This window comes from Capricornis sumatraensis, chromosome 2 (genome assembly GCF_032405125.1).
Source record: "Capricornis sumatraensis isolate serow.1 chromosome 2, serow.2, whole genome shotgun sequence".
In the NCBI taxonomy this organism is placed as follows: Eukaryota; Metazoa; Chordata; class Mammalia; order Artiodactyla; family Bovidae; genus Capricornis; species Capricornis sumatraensis.
The window spans coordinates 174,067,580-174,095,036 of record NC_091070.1 but is presented as its reverse complement, the minus strand read 5'-3'; the positions used below and the strand labels follow the sequence as shown (position 1 = coordinate 174,095,036).

Genomic DNA, 27,457 nt, shown 5'->3' with positions numbered 1-27,457 from the left:
ATGGAGGAAGTTGAAAGTAATATATGAGAACATGATAATATGAAATTTTAAAACTCAGAGACAAGGGAATTTAGTAGTCAACAGGTTCACTGGTTGACTGAAATCTGGCAAAATAAAAGAAAAAAAAATAGGTATATTTGAAGAATTAGTTGAAGAAGAAATGGAGACATAGACCTTTACTGGAATTATATAATACCTAGAAAGCACTAACCATGAAATCAAATCTTGGCCTTTTAAAGATGCAGCTGCAGCTGTCTACATTCAGGGTGATACTGAGAAGAAAACCTGTACTAAAAATAGGAGATGGAATCCTTTTATAATTTACAGCAGGGTTCAATAAACTTATCATGTAAAAGGATCAGGTAGTAAATATTTTCAGATGCAGAACAAAGGGTCTCTGTTGCAACAAGTCAACTGCTGTTGCAACATGAAAGAAGCTGTAGATGATGTGCCTGCATTCCAATAAAACTTCATTCGCAGAAACAGACAGCAGAAGAAATTCTCCCCACAGGCTGTAGGGTGTTGATTCTTAATCCACAGTAAATACACAGTTTCAGTTTACTGACTAGATAGACAGACAAAGAAGAGTATTTAATGTAAGACTATCAAATATCTGTTTTTACACCAGATGATCTTTTATACTAAATATTTGTCCTGTCTTTACCAGCATTAATAAATCATTTTAATGAAACAATGGTGATACCAAATGTGTATATATATTATATATTATTGTTTAGTCACTAAGTCATGTCTGACTATTTTGCAACCCCATGGCCCACAAGCCTCCTCTGTCCAGTGGAGTTCCCAGGCAAGAATACTGAAGTGGGCTGCTATTTCCTTCTCCATATAATACAGATATATTAAATATATATCATATATAAACATTAAATAAAATGTCATTTACTATCATTTAGCATCACCATTATGGGGCTTCCCTGGTGGCATCACCATTCTCTCATTAAAATGTGTGTATATACATACATTAAACAGCATTTTATCATTTTAATGAATATATATATAATTTGTATATGTGTGTATATATATACAAACACATGAAACAAAATTGTCATTTGGCCTTATTTTTATTATATAAAAATAAGTAGGACATACATTTACAATAAAAGACAAAAGGTGCTATGTAAAAGTAAATAGTCAAAAATAGGTGTGTATATATGTGCATATATATGTATCTGAATATACATACATATATGTGTTTCTCTCTGTTTCTCTGGAGAACTCTGGATAGTACACTGGTCTTTTAATAAAATACTATGATATCAATTGTTAGTGAATCCTTTCACTTTCATAAATGCCAGAGTTCACTTAGGCAGCTTTCTGGATAAGAGATTATGCAGTCTTTATTCCAGTAATAGGGAGTTTATTACCTAATAGTGTTTCAATTCAATTTTATGATAGCTGTCATTGTTGTTCCAAAATACTTTGGCCATTTTGAGATGAAAATTCTTTCTACAATAATAAGCCCAATAGCCAGAAATTCTAATTCTACTATTAGCATCTCCAAGTAGTCAGTAATTCACATCCTGTTCCCTCCTTTATTGATAAATTGAGTGTGAATTCTAACTCTGAAATATACTACCTGTATTCCTTGGGAAAATTACTAAATGCTAAGTTCCAGTTTCTCTAGCACAAAAATTCAAATAACACTGCCTACAATATCGGGACTATTTTTGAGGTTTGATTAAGTAAATGAATATAAATTGCCTGGCAGATAATAAGTGCTCATAAAGGATACTTTATGTCATTATTGTCACCAGTGATAATAGAAGGAGAAATCAAATCATTATCCAAAGTCATTAGAAGTAATTTTTAGGTTTTATCATTCATTCAAAGATATTTTTAGGCATCTATCAGATGTCAAGCACAATGAAGAATCAGATAGAAGTAGATTTAGCTCTTATAGATCTTACTATACCCTAGCAGAGATAAAAGATGGTGTTGTTTCTATCAACATGAATCTTCAAAAGTTAGCCAATTCTGCAGGTTTGCTCATCTCCAGTCTTTTGCCCATGTTTGAATACTCCCCAAATGATAATATATATCCCTATCAGCATTCATGGAGCTACATATTGCCTTTCAACATTTACAGTTGGGAATCACTGATTCTAATACTGTCTTCTGCCTATGCATTATTCTCAAGATTCCTCCTCTGATTATCAAATGATCATATGTGCATCCTTACTTGTATTCTGTGGATGGGTTGCTCCTATATTTAGCAGTTCACTAACACCTTTCCTGAGTAGATTTCAAAATTTGTGAAAGTCTGAGAGGTATAAATGAAAAAAAATAATTTAAAAATAATGAAATTGAAAGGCAGTACATAAGAAAGCTGATGTTGAAAGACATTCCAAAATGCATATCTTAATCTAAGCATGTTTGATGTTTAGTCTAGACATCATGATTAAAGATGATTATGTCAGGGTCTTAACAAGCTTAACATGTGTCCTTCTCTTTAGTGGGGTTTGGAGAAATCACATCCTATTCAACCCCCTTACATCTGATTACCCCACCATCTGTAGGAAGAAATCCTAGAGAGGATTTATTTGCATACTGAAGCCAAGTAAAGGTTGAAATCCAATTTTATTGCCAAACTACCTGAGATGGAATTTTAATTCCACCTCAACCCTGTTAGACTACAGTCTTAGAGTATGAATGGGCTCTATGTACCACAGAAGCAGCATTTGAGAATTTCAACACAAATTTAAGAATCTAAAAATTGCACTAAGCATATGACATAAAAGTTTCATTTTTATATTATAGGCACAAATTAAAGTATTTTTCTTATTCACAATGAGCTAGTATACCTATTACTATACAAATCAGATTCAACAAGTGTGTAGACAGAAGCATTTATTTTTTCTACCTGGAAACTACATCAAATCACTTTCTTCTTTCTTCATTTAACTCTATGTATCCAACATATGCCCTGTAACATTTTAAAATTTTGATAGGAACAGTTGGCAATATGTGATAGCTGCAGAGCAAGAGAACATCTGGGAAGAGAAAGGCTGACTTTTTCAAAGACTGTACCTCCTGTTACAGACCACAAGGGAAAAAAAAAAAAAGGACGGTGATTCCTTTGAGCAATAAACTTCCAGGTGATATTTCCAGGCTGGTGCCAGTCAGGGCAGCAGATGACTGGGGTGATGAATTGAGCATAAAGTGCACACAATTTCAGGGCAAAGTAATGGACTAGAACTAAGAGACACAGCATGCTATAAAAAGAGAATAGAAGCTTTCCTGGAAGTGTTGGAACTGAGGAGCTTTGTGTCCCATGTGAGTGACAGGAACGCTCCAGTGAGAAGGTTGAGGAGAAGGAGCTTGGAAGCAGCACACAATACTCACCTGAGAGCTTTCAGCTCCTTCTGCACTTTGCATTGGTTCAACAGAAACCTCTATATCATGAGTTTAAGAGCAAAACATAAAAGATATGGGGGTATCACTTTTACGTGTTTGTGTGCTAAGTCCCTTCAGTCGTGTCCAACTCTCTGCAACCCTATGAACTGTAACCCATCAGGCTCCTCTGTCCAAGAGATCCTCCGGGCATGAATACTGGAGTGGGTTGCCATGTCCTCCTCCAGGGGATCTTTCTGACCCAGGGATCAAACCCGTGTCTTTTATGCCTCCTGCATTGGCAGGTGGGTTATTTACCATTAGCACTACCTGGATGATTCCATCACTTTAATAGTTGCTATTATTTATTTTTTGATCAACTGGGGCTTAAATGTTCTGCAATTACTACTGCTTCTGATACTTTTAAAATAAGCATAAGCAACCTAGATGTCCATCAGCAGACGAATGGATAAGAAAGCTGTGGTACATATATACTATGGAGTATTACTCAGCCATTAAAAAGAATACATTTGAATCAGTTCTAATGAGGTGGATGAAACTGGAGCCGATTATACAGAGTGAAGTAAGCCAGAAAGAAAAACGCCAATACAGTATACTAACACATATATGTGGAATTTAGAAAGATGGTAATGATAACCCTATATGCGAGACAGCAAAAGAGACACAGATGTAAAGAACAGACTTTTGGACTCTGTGTGAGAGGGAGAGGGTGGGATGATTTGGGAGAATGGCATTGAAACATGTATACTATCATGTAAGAAATGAACTGCTAGTCTAGGTTCGATACAGGATACAGGATGCTTGAGGCTGGTGCACTGGGATGACCCAGAGAGATGATATGGGGAGGGTCGTGGGGGGGGGGGGTGGTTCAGGGTTGGGAACTCATGTACACCCATGGTGGATTCATGTCAATGTATGGCAAAACCAATACAGTATTGTAAAGTAAAAAAATAAAATTTAAATTAAAAAAAAATAAAAAAGAAATCCTCTTGTGAGTTGGAAGAGACAGCACAAATGAACAAAATTATTCATGCACTTATAACTGAGTCCATATGATCGGTACCTTAGGTTTGTTATATTATTCTCTTTCTCTTAAAAATGCATCCCTCTTCTGAACCTTTCACAACATTCCAGCAAACATCCCACTTCCCCTTCCCTCAACACAATAAAATTTCTTGAAAGACACAAGCTTTCTCTACTTGTTCACCATCTTCCAACTACATCTGCTGTTTAACAAACTCAGTCTGACTCTTGTTCCACAGTGTCACTGAAATGGCTTTTCTCAAAGTAAAAAATAATCTCCATATTGCCAATGCAATAGAGACTTTTCTGTATCATATTCTACCTCTTGTTACTTTTCAATGCACTAAATCTCTTTCTAATTACCAAAACAATCTCATCTCTGAGATGTACCCTCCTAGGTCTTCATCGGTCACAATAACAATTCTAAGTTTCTTTTGCTTTCCTGTTGTCCAGATCTTCAGACACTGGTCGTGGCCCTTCTTCTGTGTGTGCATTGGTCGGGGCCCTTCTTCTGTGTGTCTATTTTCCCTCCCTAGGATAAACTTATACTCATGACTTTAAGTCTCATTCTTGTCCTTGTCTCTGAGATCAGGTGTCATGGATCCCATTATTCACTGACATTTCCATTTGAATGCTTGATGTGTCTTATAATTTAGCATGGCCAAAATAGAAATCTCAAATTTTTTTTTTTTTTTCTGAAATATATTTCTCTCCCAGTTTTGAGACAGGAAAGAAAGGAGAAGGCCACAACTGCTAGATAAATGAAGAAGGAATGTAGCTGTTAGGATGTGATAAAAACTAACTAGAACTGACTGAAACCAAGGTGGTTTCTAGAATAGTCCGGTCACTGAACTTTAGCTCATAATACTTTCATTAGTGTACTCAAAATCACTCCCCCTTATAACATGACAGTTCTGAGGATGACCATAAAAGGTCAAAACATGGGCACTAGCCCAATCCTTTCCCGAAATATTAAAAATATTCCTCCCACTCATTAGCATATAAAACTACTCACCCCAATATCCTCATGCCCTGGGATCCCTCTCATTTTCTGAGAAGGTCTACATTCTACTTATGGAGTGCATATCTCTCTAAATAAACTAATTTTCATGTTTTTTGGCTCTCTCTTGAGTTTTTTTCCTGCAGGAAACCAAGGACTTTCACTTGGTGGCCTGTCCCAGGAACTTATGCAGGTCCTAGGACATTATGAGATCATTCTTTTGTTGCTGTCTTTTCACCCCGCTTTCCTGTAACAGTGAGTCTCATTTCAGTCAACAACAAGCTCATTTTTCAGATTGATGAAGCCAGAAAACTAAGAGGGATTCCCCATCTCCCACCTCTCAGTCTTCTGGTTTTACCTTGTGTAATCTGGGACTCACCCATGACTCTTTATATCTACTGCCATTACCCTTGTTAAAGTCAACATCATCCCCCACCGCAACTATGATGGTGGCTTCCTAAATGGTTTCTCTACTATGCTTCAAGTGAACGTGAAAGTGTTAGTGACTCAGCTAACACTCTTGTGTCCAACTCTTTGGGACACCATGGGCTATACCCTACTAGGCTCTTCTGTCCCTGGGATTCTCTAGGCAAGAATACTGGAGCAACTCATTTCCTACACAGCAGCAAAAGCATCTTCTAAATATTAAGATCAAATCGTGTCTTTTGTGCTCCAAAGGTCCCATGAGTTTTTTTGTTATTCGGCAGGCAGCGGGGGGGAAGACAACAAAAAAATAAATCTGATCTCAACATGGCCTACAAACCCTAGTTGATCTGATGATCCTGCTCATCTTATCTTCTCCAGCCTCATCTTAAACCCTCTTTTCTATTTGCCCTTTTTCAGCTTGTTTCAGGCCCACAAATTTTAGTTTGCCAAAACACTCAATTATTCCTGCCTTCAAACCTTTACAAATGCTATTATCTCTAATCAGAATGCACAGCACTGCTTTACATAACAGCCTTCCTTCCTCTAACTTCAAGGCTTGGGTTAAAAGATAACTTATTTGTTGTCTTAAGTTAACGTGAATTGTAATTGTTTCCATCTCCACCAATATCTCTTTGAACAAAACTGTAAACTCTTTGAAGGTAGTAGCTGTATTTTTTCCTCATATCTATTTACTCAATGTTTAGCAAACTATCTGACACTAAGGGCACATAGGTGATTAAAAAAATAGATATAAAATGATTATTCATAATATAAGCTTTATACAAGGAGTGGGGGGGTTACTGAAGAAATAATTTTTTGCAACATATCTAAGACAGACTGAAGGCTTCAGAATCTGAATGTATTTGCACTATGATGAAATTGAGTCTCTCTGTTTTTTAATACATGAAAGATATCCAAGAAAATTTTATCTTAACAATAAGACTTATTGATTACTATAGACAGCCCTGTCTAGTGGGAATAGTCAGGAGGTGGCTATAAAGAGTTGTTAGTTTTCACATTTTTGCCTGCTGATCACTTTTCAGTTAGCAACTGTGTTTATATACATCTGAAAAATTTTAAAGTGCCAACTAAGACTTTATTTGAAAGGTAAACATTCCTTTATCCTTAGCGCACTTTAATAAATCAATCTGTAAATTAACTATATGCCTTAGATATGGTGAATGAATAGCAATGTTTATATGACTTTCCACAAATCAATTAAATGGCTCCCAACAAACCATCCAGCTTCTACTGAGTCAAACACAAAATTGAGCAGCCATTTTCTCTTTACAGATGTGTGTTCAAAATCTGCAATTATTCCTTATGTCACAAAAGGAAAAACAGAATATACTTCCATGAAATACTTGGTTGTAATCAAGTCCACTGAGAGTCTTGCTTTGAGAGTTTTCTTCCTCTCTTCAGCTGGTTCTTTTGTCCTGTAATTGAATTGAATTTTCTCCTCGCCCCATTCCTTCCAGACAGCTTCTCATTTGAGGACTTTGAAGATGTATTGCACTAATATATCGTCAGAATGACAATGCTATGGTGATGCATGGGTGTAATACATCTTCAGAGCTTCAGTACTGTCCAGAAACAATACAGCTCCTACTGGATTAAATTCAAATCTAATCCAAAGGGAAACATTAAAATAAAAAAATAGCTAACAATGAAGGAGAAAAAAAAAAACTCTAAATAAAGTTATTTTAATGAATTCCATATTCTTGTATATTTGATGGCATGTTTTCAAGACTTTAGTATAGCCTATTATGAATTTGTAAATTTATGCAAGAGTATACTCTATAAATATCTGAGGATTACAATAAAACATAGTCTTAGACAAAAAATATACAATGAATCTAGTTTTTTAAGTCTCAGTCTCTCAGGCAAAGTTTGCAAGGTTTACATGCAGTTAAGTGCTGCATTTTGCTTCTTCTGTCAGTCTGGAAAATTAGTCCCTGAACATTTCATGAGACATTTACATTATGCATTACACTAGGAAGCATTTCATGAATGTTGAACCTCTTCCCTTAGGACAAAATTCCCTCTGCAACATTTTCATAAAGGGTGAACATACAGCTTCTGATAGAAAATATTCCATAATTTTTGGAAACTTTAATAGGTTGAAATGGGGTTGCATAGTAAACTAGGACTAGAGAATTTATAGACAATAGTAATATAGAAATACAAAGCACCATTATCCATGGTCTCATGGTCACAGTATCCTCATTTCCCTAACCTTGGCTTTGTTAGGTCAGTAATCACACAGAAATTTCAGAGAGACTTGCTTCTTTACTGTGAAAGCAACCACTTAGAAATCTAAAGCCATGTGAAAGATGTGGAAGACTCTTGTTTTGTTCTGTAATTTTACAGATTTTTTTTTTCCTACAGCACAGAATGCAACTAAAGAAACAAATCTACCCCTCCTCCAATACACTGTTTCTTGTCCTACTCTCTCATCACCCTCTATTTATTAGAATCTGAATAAATAATTCAAACTTTTGTTTCTTAAGGTCACCCTGGTTGTTTCTCGGTAAATAATCCTTCTTCTACTTTCTATGTAGGAAGCACTAAACAAAATAACATCTCACTAGTTTAGAAATGCAGTCATTACAATGCATCTATCTGATTTTTTTCACAGTGTTTATTATTTCTGTCTTATCTGTCCTCAAGTAACTTTTAGGCAAAGATGAATGGTAAAATACATTTTAATAAAAATAGCTAAGAATTCGGCACTCCTAATTTTGTATTCTTTTAAACTTTATCTGCAGCATCTTCTGTGGTGTAACCATCATCATCATCATCACCATCTCCATTTGCAGGGGAAGAAACAGAGACACAGAGACCTTAAGAAATTTGTCCAGATTAACACACGCAATGACTGATAGAGTAAGTAGGGACTTGAAACCAACTCTGTCCTCTTAAGCACTTTGCTGTATTCCTTTGTTAATAAGAGTTTGATAATTACAAAATACTATCAGCTTTTTCTATAACCTCTTTGGGTAATAATCTATTCACAAAGGTTATAAATGAAAATAATTATTACTCTAATTTTAATTTTATAACATTAGTCAGTTAATATGAGTTTATTAATCATGAAAAGACTTTATAGTATTCTAAAATATTATGTCATTTAACAGATATTTATTGACTGTCTACTATGTAGCTATATTTACCTGTATCATAAGAGAACACACAAAAATTGAAAGAAATAAAAATTGCTCACTGTAGTTTTATTGATCTATCATAACTAAAATGATCCTAATTTTCTACCAATGATGATTACTGTCAATTATGGTCAAACTAATAAAATAATATTATTTTTACACAAGCTGGAGTTTAATTAAAATTTGACAGAAAAATCTTAATTTTGAATCAAGAAAAATGGTGTATGCTCTTTTACACTAGCAGTCATAACTCCTTTAATAAAAATTTATTACAAGCCAACAATGTACTCATCTACAATTGTCATAGATACAATAGGCCTTGATTTTTTTAGAAGTCTTTATTAATATATTTCTCTTATGTATATTTTAATAATAACCCAGGAACAGCACTAAAATTCAAATAGGCCTTATTTGTATAAAATGCAATCTTGATGGACATGATCTTACATTTATGGGAAAGTAAAAAGAAATTGTATCTTCATTGACTGCCAGGGTTCAAATGATCATCACAACCTGGGTTCAAATAAAAATTCTGCTCCTTTCCTCATGAATATGGTACATGAAGTTATAATACTACTTCACATTAAAGCAATTAATAGGTGTGTTAATATAACATATGTTGTAACAGTACCTGGGATATACTAAGTGCTCAATAAAATTTGTAAGTATTAGGCTCATTTTATGCTTTCACAGTACTGACTGCTGTTCTTTCTGATTTCTTATAGGATCTATTGTGGTATTTTTAATGACATTTTTACCCATGGAGTCCCACTTGAGAATGAATTAGCATGTAATTTACAACCAAAGTAAAAGTTGCATTTTCTAAGATGATAACTTTAAATGAGTCGCTAACTTGTTTAGACATAACATGTAATACTTTTCTGTAATACATGTAACATGGCATTGAAATAACTTGGGAAAAAGATGAGAAAAATCTAATTCCTAAAATATAAACAGTCTAATGCAAATCATTATCCGTATATTCAGACCACTACAGAGACCTAATCTAGAGTGGTATTATTTTGTTTCCTCTAATGTGCCTGCTCTCTCAGAAAATCAAGTTTCATTTAAAAAGAAAAAAAGGATCTTGTATGAAATACTTTAAAATGCTTGGTGGGTTCTTGTTTTCTACTTTATATGGGTAAGCATTTTCCTTTGAAAATAATGGATTATTTTTATATTGATTCATTATATCATCAGGCTCATTGTTCAGCCTTATATTTATCTTAAAATACTGAAATCATTCTTGCTTTCTATATTCAACTCACAGTCATTAACAGTTCTGAATACAAACAATTCTGAATAGTCCACTACTAACTGGATGGAAAAGTAGAGGCAACTCTGGAAACAGACAAATGAAAGTTAAAATTATAAAGGAACCTCTCAGAACAAAGAGGTGATTTTAATTGTATATATATAAATTATTGGTGTGCAATCTTATGGTAAAAGTTTAACTTGCCATCATTATGTAGATTTATTCATTACACAACTATCCATTATGTAAAACCATTATGGAAATTCACAAAAGCCCCACATAGAGTGCAACTCTACAATGGAACTAGAACCATAGTTTATAATCTGAAGATCTGGTATTGTTGAAATGTCATCACCATAAATTGCTGGTTTTATTGAATTTTCTTCTTCCTTATATTAAAGAGCAAAGTGCAATATCAGGACTGTAAACCTGAAAAAAGGCTCTTAAAGAATTATAGTGTTTAGAGGATAGGCTGCCACATGAAGCTGCTAAATCATATCATTCTTGGTGATGTTCCATCATTCAAGCATCTCAAAAAAGTCTTTCTCTCATAAAAGGGGAAGACAATGGAATCAAGAGCACTAATGGTTAGTGTCTGTGATAACTTGAACTATTTTCAGAATTAATTTCAAACAATAGATTTCAGCAGTGTTCTTAGCTTTTAGATAAAAAATTTTTCATTTTTTTCAGTCTATTTTCCTCATAATTAGTAATTATCATTTCTATCTTTGGATTATATTTAATTAGCTTTAAAGATTATAAGAGGTTTAATGTGCTAAACTTGCATGCTATGCCGTTTAGCACGAGAATCTCTTTTAAAGTATCTAATGAAAGGGTCAGCGATCTTTTTTCTTAAATGCAGAGAATAGATGGTTTAGGTTTTGCGGGCCATGTGGTTTCTATTGTAGTTACTCAACTCTACTATTGCATTAAGAAAATAGCCATAAACAACATGTGAGGCTGTGATGTGGCTGCGGTTCCAATAACTTCATTTACAAAAACATGCAGTAGGCCAGTTTGCAGGGAGCTTCCCTGGTGGCTCAGTAGTAAACAATTCACCTGCCAGTGCAGGAGACCTGGATTTGATCCTTGGGTTGATAAGATTCCCTGGGGAAAGAAATGGCAGCCCACTCCAGTATCCTTGACTGGGAAATCTCATGGACAGAGGAGCTTTGTGGGCTACACTGCTTGGAGTCAAAAAAGAGTCAGATACAAGTAAGCGAATAAAAAACAAAAGCAGGCCAGTCTGGCCCATCGGTCTTAGGTTACTGAAAAATGTTCACTCTGTTTATCCTGAAACAGCTCTCATTTCAAAAAAAAAAAAAAAATCCTAAAATCTTTTAGTTTAGAAAAATGTGTTTTATTATTGATTAACAGTTTATGTTATTTAACTTATAGCTGAGGGTAAACCCATAGCATATTTATGGAAAGCATGGAAAATGCTATTTACTTTTTATTTTTCAAGGTGTCTATACTTCACTCCATGTGATTTTCAAATATTGCCTGATGGCCATTTTAAGACTACTTGATGTTAAATAATGACTGATCTGTTTTTATTAAAATCAATATTCTATCCAAAGTAAAAATATCCTTCAAGAATGAAGGCAAAATCAAGGCATTCTCAGATGAAGACTATTAAGAGAATTTGTCTCCAATGGACTTACCATCAAAAAATAAATAAATAAATAAAGAATGTCTTAAGGAAGTTGTCTAAATAGAAATGAAGGAAATGAATAGCAGGAAGGAAGGAAGAAAAATGGTTAAAGTAGAAAGATAAATACAAAATACTTTCCTTCTCTTTAGCTTTCTAATATGTTTGACATGTGAAACGAAAACTATGCCATTGTCTTCTGTGGTTCTCATGATGTATAGAAAATATTTAAGACAAGTATATTAGAAAAGTGGGAGAGCATATGGAGGTAAGGTTTCTATACTTCACTGGAACTAATAAAATATGAATACCTTCATATCATGATAATATATATAATTCATAGAGAACTACTAAAAAAATTATGTCAAGAGACATACCCCAAAACACTATGACTACAACAATGAGGAATTCTAAAAGTGCTCAAGTTAACACATACAAAGATTAGAAAAAGAAAACAGAAACAAAAAAAAAGGAGGGAGGGACAAACAGAAAACAAAAGATAAAAGATATTAGACCTAAGTCCAAGTGAATCAATAATTAAATGGAAATAAACTAAATATACCAATAAAATATGAAGATTGTCAGAGTGGATAAAAAACCTGACTCATCTATATGATATCTACAAAAGGCTTACTTAAAATATAATAACATATGTGGACTGAAAACAAAAGAATGAAAAAAAAATCAATATTGTTCACAGCAGAATAAGAGCAAGATTTTTACAGCCAAAAAATGAAACCACCAAAATACTCTATAATACATTTATGGTTAAACAAATTGGATACATTCATATAACAAAACACTACTCAGCAAAAAAGAGAAACAAACTATTGAGATATATGCCACAACTTCAATAATAAATCTCAAGAATTAAAAGGCCAATTTAAAAATGTCACACACAATTATTTCACTTACATAACTTTTTATAAATGATAAAATTAAAGAGATGAAAAATGGATTAGTTGGGGCTAGGGATAGTGGATGATGAAAGGAGTGGACTTGACTCTAAAAGGATACCATAAAGTAAATCTTTGTGTTGAGGGAACAGTTCTGTATGTTGATAGTGATGGTGACTCCATAAATCAACTCAACATTGCACTAAATATCCATTCTTAGTTTTTCTATCATTCTACAGTTAGATCCAATGTAGTAATGGGAGAAATGGGGTTAAAGATAGGTGGAAACTCAGTGCACTAATTTCACAACTTCCCATGAGCTTATAATTATTTCAAAATAAAAAAGTGGGAAGAAAAACACCTCATCCTCATCTGGGGCAACTTATTTATATACTCTGAGTGCCATGTTCAGCCACACAATGAAGATAATGATACCCATCTCACAGTTCAGTTTTGAGGCTTTAATGAAAGAAGTACAGTGAATCCTAAAGGAAATCAACACTGACTATTCATTGGAAGGACTGATGCTGAAGCTCCAGTACTTTGGCCACCTGATGCAAAGAGGTGACTCATTGGAAAAGATCCTGATGCTGGAAAAGATTGAAGGCAAAAGGAACAGTGGACAGCAGAGGATGAGATGATTAGATAGCATCACCAGTTCAATGGACATAAATTTGAGCAAACTCCAGGAGATAGTGCAGGACAGAGGAGCCTGGCATGCTGTAGTACATGGAGTTGCCAATAGTCGGACACAACTTAGCGACTGACCAACACCAGCAATGCAAGTATTTCTTATTTTTCCTAGAGTATATAAAGTAATGAATTCATGTTAGCTGAACCATTGTTTTGCTATTGAACCATATTAAGTGAAATATCTTTGGTGAAACTGCTCTTTACATTAATGGAGTTAAAGTTTTGAATGTAAATCAAACATGTTGATGAGGGGTTTCCCTTACCTCTGTCAACTATAAATTGGTGCTTGCCAAGGGCATTTGCCATCTGCCTCTGTGAGGACTGAATGAATCCTGCGCTGCTGCAGCTGTTGACCTTACGCACACCCCAAAGGGAGTTCAGGGTGGAGAAATGAGGCAATTCGTGCTCCAGAAAAACTGGTGGAACAGATACTTTTAGGAACTGATTTTTAGTCCAATCCTTGTAGCTCCTCATATCTAGAAAAGCACTAAATCCCTTCATAGTGACATCAGCTCCTCATGACTAACACAAAACCTTTTGTAAGATAAGTGCTTGATTTCACTGAACTCTCCCTTCACCAAAATCTTATATATTGACCTTCCCCCTCCACCTCTTTAGAGAAGTGTCTCAGAGATATCTGAGGTGTTGTCTCCAAGGCTGAAGTTCTCATTTTGCCTCAAATAAATCTTAATTGGCTAGTCTCACCTTGTGCATCTTTTTTTTAACACCACTAAGCAATTAACCAATACCAGTTGGATATTCTACATTTCAGCTCTATTCTGACACTACCCAGAAAGAGCATTGGATTTCACAGATTAAGAGCTCAGGAAAACAAGACTGCCCTGCCCTCCACCCTCAACAGAAGTCAGTAGCAATTTCAGGTTATCACCTGTGCTTGAAACTGAACAAGACTCTGTGGAGCCCTCACTTCTATAAAGCCCCTCTGTGTACTCCATTTCTTATTTAGAGGAAAAGGTTTTGGTCTCCTAGGCCTTTTCTGAGTTCCAAAAAGCAAATTCATACCGTTACTAATCAGGTTAGTGAGAGGATGCAAAAATCTAGGAAAGGCAGTCAAGAAACAAGAGTCAGGTGATAAAATAAAATTCTAGTTTCTCCTCAAGGACAGGGCTTCCCTGGTAGTTTAGATGGTAAAGAATCTGGCTGCAGTGCAAGAGATCCAGGTTCAATTCCTGGGTCAGATAGATCCCCTCAAGAAGGGAATGGCTACCCACTCTAGTATTCTTGCCTGGGAAATCCCATGGACAGAGGAGCCTGGTGGGCTATTGTCCATGGGGTTGCAAAGAGTTGAATATGACAGAGCAAGGAATATATTTAACAATCCAATATATATCTCAGAAACTAATTCCCACCCTTCCCAGAATGAGGATGGTGATTACATACTGACCATAAGCACACAGACCCCAGACTGGTTGGAACCAGAAGATTGATGATTAAGTGTCCTGAAACACCACTTCGTTACCTCATCATCAATCTATCAGAAGAAAATTGGGCTCCCTACAGCCCTCACTCACTTTTAAATGTTGTCTTTAAAAACCCTTGTCTGAAAACCACCAGGGATTCCAAGTGCTTTTGAGCATGAGCTACCCATTCCCTTGGTTGGTGCCCTGCAATAAATGCTATCCTTTCCTTCACTGCAACCTGGTGTTAGCAAACTGGCTTTGCTATATATAGCATGTGAGTTGCCCCAAGTTCATTCAGTAACCTGCTTTTGATCAGGAAGCTATAAATTGGAGGTTTCAAAGACTCTGTGTTTGGATTTGATTAATTTGCTAGCATTTCACAGAGCTCCAAGAAATCTTTTTTTTTTTCTTTTTTTTTTACTAGATTACTGGTTTATTACAAAAGGACATAACTCAGAAACATCCAGATGAAAGAGATACATAGGGCAAAGTATGAGGAAAGGATGAGGGGAGAAGCTTCCATAGTCTCTGGATTTACCACTCTTCCTGAATTTCCCCATGTCCATGGATCTAGGAACTCTCCAAACTCTGTCCTTTTGCATTTTATCTGCCTGAAAGCAGGAGACCAGGGTTTGATCCCTGGGTTGGGAAGATCCACTGGAGAAGGGAATGGCAATCACTTCAGTATTCTTGCCTACATAATCCCGTAGACAGAGGAGTCTGGCGGGCTATAGTCCATGGGGTTGCAAAGAGTTGGACTGAGTGACTAACACACATGAGAGTGTAGTTACACTGTCATGGTTGATTAAATCATTGGCCATTGGGGATTAATTCAACCTCCAGCCTCTCTTCCCTCCTCAAAAGTCAGTGTAGTGGGACTGAAAATTCCAACCCTTCAATCACATAGTTGATTCTCCTGACAACAAATCTGAAGTGTGGCCCCAAAATCAGCTCATTAGCGTAATAAAAAACATCTTTATAGCTTACTCCCCTGATGTGAAATTCCAAGATTTTTAGGAGTTCAGAGCCAGAAATGGCATGAAGGTCAAACACATATCTCTTATAAATCATGGTACCATAGAAGTGCAGCCATACTGAAGGCATAGGAAAATAAAGGGCTGATTCATATTTAGGGGTATGTTGTGGGTTTATATCAGGGGGATAAAGGTAATAGAGATATCAGGCAGGAAAGACTCGCTTGTGTCCCAACCATGTCATCTCTTCAAATTTTAATTTATACGTCTAAGAAGTCATGTGGGAAACAAGGGCAGAGAGCAGCATCCTTTACCTCTGCAGTGCTTACGGAGCTCTTACTTTATGCAGGTTCTGTGCCAAGCCATGGGATACAAAGGGCAATTGACTTTGTTTCTGGACAGCAGTCTCTGTCCCATAGGACCACAGACAAAACCAAAAACTACAATTCAGAGAATTAGTCCTGCATGAGTGGTGGCATAAGGTACCATGAGACCATGGAGAAATAAGCACTCAAATTTTTCTGAGATGCTTAGAAATAGTTTCGTTAAAAGTTGAAGAAGGAGCAATTTTGACAGTTATATAGGGGGACAAAAGATATTCCTAATAGAAAAAAGTAATATGGGAAGTTCCCTGGCAGTCCAGTGATTGGGACTTGGTGCTTTCACTGCTATGGTCCAGGGTTCAATCCCTGGTCGGAAGATCCCAAAACCTAGCCAAAAAAGAAAAAAAAAAAAAAAGTAAAAATAGAAAAACAAAATTTTAAAACTCCAGTACTTTGGCCACTTCATGAGAAGAGTTGACTCATTGGAAAAGACTCTGATGCTGGGAGGGATTGGGGGCAGGAGGAGAAGGGGACGACCGAGGATGAGATGGCTGGATGGCATCACAGACTCGATGGACGTGAGTCTGAGTGAATCCCGGGAGTTGGTAATGAACAGGGAGGCCTGGCGTGCTGCGATTCATGGGGTCTCAAAGAGTCAGACACGACTGAGCGACTGAACTGAACTGAACTGAACTGGATGAATAGCTTACCTCCATAGCTAAGTTATTCACTTCTTATTTGCTCTTTATTCTTCTATTACTGAGTTTCTGGCTCATTATGTCTCTGAATTGCTATGATGATCACCAAACTACCTAACCCAAAGATCTGATCTTATTTGACCTGCTTGATACTGTTCACCATTCACTGCTCCAGGACATTTTTCCTCTTTTGTCTTCTTGTAATCATGACTTTCTGATTCTATTCTTACACCTCTGACCACTTGTTTGTGATTTTCTTTGTAAGTGCTCTGTAACAAGAACCTGACAAATACAAAAGGAGTGGAAAAACATAACAGAACAAAGGAACAGTCTTTATCTTGAATTAGGCAATACTCTTAATGCCTATGGAAAATTAGGATAAGATAATTCTTTCAAAAGGCACTAGTCATATAGAAATTAGAAGAAAAAAATTTTGAGATACACAGCCCAGCATTTAGCTCAAATTTCAGCTTCTGAGCTAAAAGAATATCTTTACTAGATTATAAACATCACCAGGGTAAAGTAAGAATATCTCGGGAGATTCCAGGTATCAAAGAAAAGGAATGAACGGGGAAACAGAGATTAAGATAAACAGCAATAAGTGAGTGGAAATTTGACAAAGGCTTTTAGAATGTTTCCGTTTTTGTTATATAGAATCCATTATTTTAAAATTTGGCTTTTTAAGTTTCTCTATTTTTTCTGACTGTATCTAGATTTATCAATTCAATGATGTGTGATTAAAAATTTTATTTTGTCTTTCTATTCGAAGTCGAGTGCCTTGTGTAAACTTGCCTATGTTCTCTAGAAGTTTTAAGTGAGTTTTGATTCATGGTATCACAGCATTTGAGAGAAAAGACAGAGGAACCAGAGATCAAATTGCCAGCATCTGCTGGATCATCAAAAAAAACAACAGAGTTCCAGAAAAACATCGATTTCTGCTTTATTGACTATGACAAAGTCTTTGACTGTGCAGATCACAATAAACTGTGGAAAATTCTGAAAGAGATAGGAATATCAGACCACCTGACCTGCCTCTTGAGAAACCTATATGCAGGTCAGGAAGCAACAGTTAGAACTTGACATGGAACAACAGACTTCCAAATAGGAAAAAGAGTACATCAAGGCTGTATACTGTCACCCTGCTTATTTAAACTATATGCAGAGTACATCATGAGAAATGCTGGGCTGGAAGAAGCACAGGCTGGAATCAAGATTGCCGGGAGAAATATCAGTAACCTCAGATATGCAGATGATATCACTCTTATGGCAGAAAGTGAGGGGGACTAAAAAGCCTCTGGAAAGTGAAAATTGAGAGTGAAAAAGTTGGCTTAAAGCTCAACATTCAGAAAACAAAGATCATGGCATCCGGTCCCATCACTTCATGGCAAATTGATGGGGAAACAGTGGAAAGTGTCAGACTTTATTTTGGGGGGCTCCAAAATCACTGCAGCCATGAAATTAAAAGATGCTTACTCCTTGGAAGGAAAGTTATGACCAACCTAGATAGCATATTCAAAAGCAGAGACATTACTTTGCCAACAAAGGTCTGTCTAGTCAAGGCTATGGTTTTTCCAGTAGTCATGGATGGATGTGAGAGTTGGACTGTGAAGAAAGCTGAGCACTGAAGAATTGATGCTTTTGAAGTGTGGTGTTGGAGAAGACTCTTGAGAGTCCCTTGGACTGCAAGGAGATCCAACCAGTACATTCTAAAAGAGATCAGTCCTGGGTGTTCATTGGAAGAAATAGAAAATCTTAACAGACCCATCACAAGCATGGAAATTGAAACTGTAATCAGAAATCTTCCAGCAAACAAAAGCCCAGGTCCAGACAGCTTCACAGCTGAATTCTACCAAAAATTTCGAGAAGAGCTAACACCTATCCTACTCAAACTCTTCCAGAAAATTGCAGAGGAAGGTAAACTTCCAAACTCATTCTATGAGGCCACCATCACCCTAATACCAAAACCTGACAAAGATGTCACAAAAAAAGAAAACTACAGGCCAATATCACTGATGAACATAGATGTAAAAATCCTCAACAAAATTCTAGCAATCAGAATCCAACAACACATTAAAAAGATCATACACCATGACCAAGTGGGCTTTATCCCAGGGATGCAAGGATTCTTCAATATCCACAAATCAATCAATGTAATTCACCACATTAACAAATTGAAAAATAAAAACCATATGATTATCTCAGTAGATGCAGAGAAGGCCTTTGACAAAATTCAACATCCATTTATGATAAAAACTCTCCAGAAAGCAGGAATAGAAGGAACATACCTCAACATAATAAAAGCTATATATGACAAACCTACAGCAAACATTATCCTCAATGGTGAAAAATTGAAAGCATTTCCCCTAAAGTCAGGAACAAGACAAGGATGTCCACTTTCACCGCTACTATTCAACATAGTTCTGGAAGTTTTGGCCACAGCAATCAGAGCAGAAAAAGAAATAAAAGGAATCCAAATTGGAAAAGAAGAAGTAAAACTCTCACTGTTTGCAGATGACATGATCCTCTACATGGAAAACCCTAAAGACTCCACCAGAAAATTACTAGAGCTCATCAATGAATATAGTAAAGTTGCAGGATATAAAATCAACACACAGAAATCCCTTGCATTCCTATACACTAATAATGAGAAAGTAGAAAAAGAAATTAAGGAAACAATTCCATTCACCATTGCAATGAAAAGAATAAAATACTTAGGAATATATCTACCCAAAGAAACTAAAGACCTATATATAGAAAACTATAAAACACTGATGAAAGAAATCAAAGAGGACACTAATAGAAGGAGAAATATACCATGTTCATGGATCAGAAGAATGAATATAGTGAAAATGAGTATACTACCCAAAGCAATTTACAAATTCAATGCAATCCCTATCAAGCTACCAGCCATATTTTTCACAGAACTAGAACAAATAATTTCAAGATTTGTATGGAAATACAAAAAACCTCGAATTGCCAAAGCAATCTTGAGAAAGAAGAATGGAACCTGAGGAATCAACTTGCCTGACTTCAGGCTCTACTACAAAGCCACAGTCATCAAGACAGTATGGTACTGGCACAAAGACAGACATATAGATCAATGGAACAAAATAGAAAGCCCAGAGATAAATCCACACACATATGGACACCTTATCTTTGACAAAGGAGGCAAGAATATACAATGGAGTAAAGACAATCTCTTTAACAAGTGGTGCTGGGAAAACTGGTCAACCACTTGTAAAAGAATGAAACTAGATCACTTTCTAACACCACACACGAAAATAAACTCAAAATGGATTAAAGATCTAAATGTAAGACCAGAAACTATAAAACTTCTAGAGGAGAACATAGGCAAAACACTCTCAGACATAAATCACAGCAGGATCCTCTATGATCCACCTCCCAGAATTCTGGAAATAAAAGCAAAAATAAACAAATGGGATCTAATTAAAATTAAAAGCTTCTGCACAACAAAGGAAACTATAAGCAAGGTGAAAAGACAGCCTTCTGAATGGGAGAAAATAATAGCAAATGAAGCAACTGACAAACAACTAATCTCAAAAATATACAAGCAACTTATGCAGCTCAATTCCAGAAAAATAAACGACCCAATCAAAAAATGGGCCAAAGAAATAAATAGACATTTCTCCAAAGAAGACATACGGATGGCTAACAAACACATGAAAAGATGCTCAACATCACTCATTATCAGAGAAATGCAAATCAAAACCACAACGAGGTACCACTTCACACCAGTCAGAATGGCTGCGATCCAAAAATCTGCAAGCAATAAATGCTGGAGACGGTGTGGAGAAAAGGGAACCCTCCTACACTGTCGGTGGGAATGCAAACTAGTACAGCCACTATGGAGAACAGTGTGGAGATTTCTTAAAAAATTGCAGATAGAATTGCCTTATGACCCAGCAATCCCACTGCTGGGCATACACACCAAGGAAACCAGAATTGAAAGAGACACATGTACCCCGATGTTCATCGCAGCACTGTTTATAATAGCCAGGACATGGAAACAACCTAGATGTCCATCAGCAGATGAATGGATAAGAAAGCTGTGGTACATGTACACAATGGAGTATTACTCAGCTGTTAAAAAGAATTCATTTGAGTCAGTTCTGATGAGATGGATGAAACTGGAGCCGATTATACAGAGTGAAGTAAGCCAGAAAGAAAAACACCAATACAGTATACTAACACATATATATGGAATTTAGAAAGATGGCAATGACGACCCTGTATGCAAGACAGGAAAAAAGACACAGCTGTGTATAATGGACTTTTGGACTCAGAGGGAGAGGGAGAGGGTGGGATGATTTGGGAGAATGGCATTCTATCATGTATACTATCATGTAGGAATTGAATCGCCAGTCTATGTCTGACGCAGGATACAGCATGCTTGGGGCTGGTGCATGGGGATGACCCACAGAGATGTTATGGGGAGGGAGGTGGGAGGGGGGTTCATGTTTGGGAACACATGTAAGAATTAAAGATTTTAAAATTAAAAACTAAAAAAAATAAAAAATAAAAAAAAAGGAAAAAAAAAACGTATACCATAATTATAAGGTGATATCATTGATTGAAATATACAGTATTTCTATTTCAGAGATATTAAAAATGTGGAGGGGAAAAGATGTTTTAGAATTAGTGAAATGTTGTACATGCTTTTTCAGAACTTCTATTTATCTTTAATAAAACTTATTAAAATCTAAAAAAAATAAATAAATAAAGCTGAAACTCCAATACTTTGGCCACCTCATGCGAAGAGTTGACTCAATGGAAAAGACAGAGGATGAGATGGCTGGATGGCATCACCGGCCCAATGGACATGAGTCTGAGTGAACTCCGGGAGTTGGTGATGGACAGGGAGGCCTGGTGTGCTGCGATTCATGGGGTCGCAACGAGTCAGACACAATTTAGCGACTGAACTGAATTGAACTGAACTGAAGAACTGTATAAAGAGATCCCTCAATTTCAGAACAGGGTTAGATATCCTGTACCTTCAGATATCATTCCTGAGAAGTTACAACTTTACTTGTTTAATCCCAGGTGGGTACAACTAGACTCTAGTCATGAGGAAACAGGAGTCAAACTCAACATAAGAAATATTCTGCTTTTAAAAAAAAAAAAAAAAAAAAAGAACAGAAAAATGTCAAGGGAGACCAAGAACGACCAAGGAATTAGTACCCAGACTAAAGAGGACTAAAGTGGTAAGATAATTGAATACAACATTTGGATTCTGTACTAAACAAAAAAGAATTCTCTAAAGGACACTATTTGATCAGTTGACAAAATTGCAGTATGGATAGCAATCAGATAAAAGTAAAATGCCAACATTCAAGGTAAAACAGTTAAAAATTGCACTATGGTTACACAATAAAATGTTCTCATGAAATGCACACTGTAATAAATAGGGAGGAAAGGGCTTGATGTATACAAGGTGTTTCTCTTTTCAAATAATTTAATGAAAAAAATATTTCTGCATACCCTACACACAGAAAATGTTGATGCAAAGACGGAAAATGATGGATGAAACTGAATAAAGGACAGAGGGTAGACTTTGCATTATTTCTGTTAACACTTTATTTTTCTTACTGTATTTTTTAAATTTTAGTGAACTATAGTTGATTTATAATATTGTATTTAATTCCTGCTGTACAACAAAGTGATTAATTGTACATGTATATATACATATATATGTATATATTCTTTTTCATATTCTTTTCCATTATGGTTTATCACAGGATATTGAATATAGCTCCCTGTACTATACAGTAGGATCTTATTTATCCATCTTATATATAATAGTTTACATCTGCTAATCCCAAACATTTCAAAGATGAATTTGAAATAAATTTCTACATATAGAAAGAGAAAAAATAGAAAGGAAGAAATCCTGACTATAAGTAACTCTAAGGAAGCTCATAAGTCCAGAAACTTTTCAAGAAAGATATTTTAGGGCTAGTACACTAAGCTGTTTGAACTAACAAGTGGAATGGCAACTTTAATTGTTCAGCGATGTCTGTAATATGGTTGAATCCACAACCCAACTTTTCCACAGATAAGGAGGAAGCTCTGTGGAGCTGCCTTCCTGTGATCAGTCATTTTTCTTCTTAATGATTTTAAAAACAGAATAGACCATAAACGAATTGGTAAGACTTGCTAATATTACTGGTAGAATAAACAAATCATACATGTACAAAAATTAGTCATTGTTTTTCATATTGACAGGAAATCTACCTATATCTACTTTTAACACTGAACACTGTTCACTTGGTGATGGTTGTTTGAGACATATTTCCTTTTGTGATACAGAAAAAGAACAGAGGAGAATGTTAATATTGATAGCCTTAAATAAAAAAAAATAGATTAATGAAGTTTATAATTTTGCTTTCAAATATAAATATATAAATTGAAGAAAGGTAATAGAATGATGACATGTCACTTAAAGCAGGAACTCCATGTTGCTGAGCATTGGAATTTAATTACTAATAAATTACAGTTTGCAATTATTGGAAGCATTTATAAAAATATCAGCTATGTGTAGCTATTCATTAAATAACAGTTAATAGTTATGCTAATTTTACTCATTTGCTCTGTATGGTAGGATCAGAAAAACTATGCACAGTTTAACTTATAACCCAATCTGTCTTCTTTCGGCTTCAAAATGTTATTCATTATCGTTATTCTAATAACTTCACTAACCAACATTCATGGTATTTAATTAAACTAAAATATATCCAAGCACTTACAAAAAGAATATGCATAATAACAAGTGCCACAAAGAAGAAGAATTAAATCCAAAACATTAATCTTAAATTGTATGAATGTGGAGATTATGTGCTTCATTCTTAGAAAAATTATATTTTCATATCAGATTTAAATCCAGAAAGATGATTAAGAATCAGCCTTACATTTGCATATCACCTTATACTTTTTAAAGCACATTTATAAGTATTATCTTTTCTTAGTCTCACAATAGCCAGAGATTTTTATCATTTGATTTTTGGAAAGTAGGAAACCAGCTAACTGAGGCTAAGAGATTTGCACTTGGATTTACTGAACTGATGAATAAGGAAGGTGAGATGGGAGCACATGCATTCTAATTGCTAGTCCTCGGTTTGTCTCTCCATGGAGAGTCCTTCCACTAATTCAGGTCTCACATGCTAGTTTTATGATTCTTAGCCACTCTAGAGAGGAAAACGTTGGCAGTCAAGACCACACTCATGCTTCAGAAATATTACAGGGGCCATAATGCATATTATAGAAGCATATATTGCTGTTACATTGATTTTTTTCTCACATTCATAGTAATAATAAATGTATGATGTGAGGAAGTTTCATTAGACCTACTGCCTAAATGAGGGAATTGAAAGACACTTAAGGATAAGTGAAATTAAAGAAAGCATTAGCAGACAGAAGAGATGTTCTAATTGTACTTTTTCTACATCTCTGTAAACTATGTCTTCCTGATTCCTTTATAAGTGATTCCTTCATACTAACCTTGTTCAAGTTATTTCTACCCCAAATACAAAACAAATAAAAATCAAATTTTGTCTATCTGAAATGTGGTGGGGTCCTATTCACAAAAAGTACCACTCTTCCATGGTACATTTAAAGCTATATTGGTCAAATATTTAGATTTTATACAAACTGATGACTCATTTAGAGTTGTTCTGTGAAAATAGACTTCTTTTGATGATGTTTACCCTCAGCTTCCTAAAACTGACAATCTGTTTAGGAGGATGTGCCCTGTTTCAAAAGCACAAGCCACTAATAAACATGTTATATCCCTTAATCTCACCTAGCTATGTGATCTTTAACAAGATACTTAACTCTTGGATTTTTAGATTCCTCATCAGTCAAAATTTAATGCTAACTGCCAAATCCTTGATTCTGAACTGCAGTTGGAAATTAGACCCAGCAACCTCATAATTTGTATAATTTCATTCTCCCCTGATTACCTCAGCAGTTCGCACTGGCCTATTAACATGTGAATGCCAAATGAATAAAAGCCTTACACATTTAAATGAAGATATTTCTCTTGTGACATTTTCCATTTGAGCCTTTTGTCTATAGATGTGTGATTATCCAGTATACTACCGTGAAAGTAACCTGGCCCAGGCATCAAGAGACCTAGGGTCTACTCTGGGCTGTGACAGAAAATGTTCATTTAACTTTTGTGAACTGCAGATATTTGGGTATAAAAAATAAGTATAAAAATATGCATCCTGTCTACCTCATGAAAAAGATATGAAACATTAGCTGATGCTTAAGTTTTGAACAAGAGAGGTTGCAGGAGGATACTGAACAGCACGAACAACACTGATGCATTTCCGTTTTACCTGATGGAGAGATGTGCCGCCAAGAAATGGAAGGCTCTGGTTTCCCAGTGGCCAAACAAGTAAGGGTGACATTGGTTCCTTCATTGATGGTCATATCGCTTGAGATGTCATAAATCTTCGGAGGAACTGAAATGGCAAAACATGCAGTGGTCAGAAAAAAAAAATGTATATATAACAGTCTGTTGAACTACATATGATTAACTCTATGTTATCAAGCAAACAAACTACGGTGGTGAAATGAACTTATAGCTCAGGATCATAACCTAAACAATGGATTCTCTAGATCTTCAAGATTATCTCAGAGGTTTTTTTTGTTTTGTTTTGTTTTTTTCCACTCTTTGATTGGTTTTAAATTTCTCTAGTATTTATCTATGAAATATTTTAGGATAAATTATATATTTAATAACAAAAGTTTACATGTTGTTTAAATGTTATTGTGAATACTTTGTACTAAGTAAACTAGAATATAGTCATCTGTCTGTTCCATCTATATACTTCACTATAATGATGGTTTCCTGGTTGAAAATATTAAAAAAAAAAATGGAAATCTAGAAGACATTTGGAGAAGGCAATGGCAACCCACTCCAGTACTCTTGCCTGGAAAATCCCATGGGCAGAGGACCCTGGTAGGCACCAGTCCATGGGGTCGCACAGAGTCGGATACGACTGAGCAACTTCACTTTCACTTTTCACTTTCATGCATTGGAGAAGGAAATGGCAACCCACTCCAGGATCCTTGCCTGGAGAATCCCAGGGATGGGGGAGCCTAATGGGCTGCTGTCTATGGGGTCGCACAGAGTCGGACACGACTGAAGCAACTTAGCAGTAGCAGTAGCAGAAGAAATTTAATAGAGAAGGAAATGGCAACCCACTCCAGTATTCTTGCCTGGAAAATCCCATGGACAGAGGAGCCTGGTAGGCTGCAGTCCATGGGGTCGCTAGAAGTCGGACACGACTGAGCGACTTCACTTTCACTTTTCCCTTTCATGCATTGGAGAAGGAAATGGCAACGTACTCTGGTGTTCTTGCCAGGGATGGGGGAGCCTGGTGGGCTGCCGTCTATGGGGTTGCACAGAGTTGGACACGACTGAGGTGACTTAGCAGTACCAGCAGTAGCAGAAGAAATTTAAAATAGCAGGACAGCTATACCTATATGCTGATTTATGAACTAAGTGAGGAAAAACATAGAATTAGGATATATGTTTTCAAGTTCACAAAGGCAATTGGGGCCTCAATTTTCTCATCTGCCAAAGAGCAGGACTGGACTTTCTGATAATTTTAGGTTCTAAGGAACACAAATTCTAAGGGCTGTGAAAGATATGTTCAATATGTATTTTCTTGTCAGCAATGAATGGAAATTGGTTGAAATAGGTCTCTTTATGTTGAGATTTCTTGGAACATTTGTTATGATCTGTTGCTCTGTAGGTCTATGATAGTGAAAAGGGAAATACTGTGATTCATTTTTCTTCCTGATGTATTAAGCTATGGAAACTTTTATATCAGAGAAGGTGACACAAGTAGTGACAGGAATAAACTTTGGGAATGTTGGATAGAAAAAATACCTAAATTGACTTCCAGGATGTCGGTATTCTCTCATACAGCAAATGATCGCTTTTAATCCTTAAACAGTATGGATATGAATCCTGCGTCCTCTGCAGACTAGCTGTCTTATCTCAGCCTGACTTCTTCATCTGAAAGCTGGAGATTATATTAGTATAAACCCCATGTAGCTGCTGTGAGAATTAATAAGTTAACATATCTTAAAGGGTTTAGAAAAGTTCCTGGAATTGTTGTTAGATATTATTATTATATGCTTTAAAATACATATTTGCTGTTTGAACTTAATTTCACTATTGCTCTTTCCCATGCCTTAAAATTTCCAGACTTTACCACTTTGATGGTATACATGAATGCCCTGTGCCAGTTTTGGTTTACTACATAAAACTTATAATATGTTGAAGCTTCAGATCAAAGCTAAATAAATGGCAATTCATTATATTGATCACTATTATAAAAACATACTTTTGTAGTGGATTTTTCCACATTGTTCCATTCTTATGGTTTCTTTTGGCAAGAGATGTGTTTTCATAGCTATTTTGAAAACCAGTATCTATAATCTGTCATACGGATAAATTAAATTACTCACTTTGAATATCATCTTTGATTTTTTAATACAACCCAAACTCTGCTACATGAAAACCTAG

General features: G+C 35.7%; 1 protein-coding gene across 1 annotated transcript in view; it reads right to left on the bottom strand.

The window, feature by feature from the left end:
• The window catches only part of NEGR1 (neuronal growth regulator 1), a 988,401-nt gene that overhangs the window by 351,362 nt on the left and 609,582 nt on the right, over window positions 1-27,457 (bottom strand). Inside the window, exon 3 of the mRNA XM_068964426.1 lies at window positions 25,254-25,379. Within this exon, the coding sequence (XP_068820527.1) occupies window positions 25,254-25,379 (126 nt within the window). The remainder of the gene's footprint in view (window positions 1-25,253; window positions 25,380-27,457) is intronic.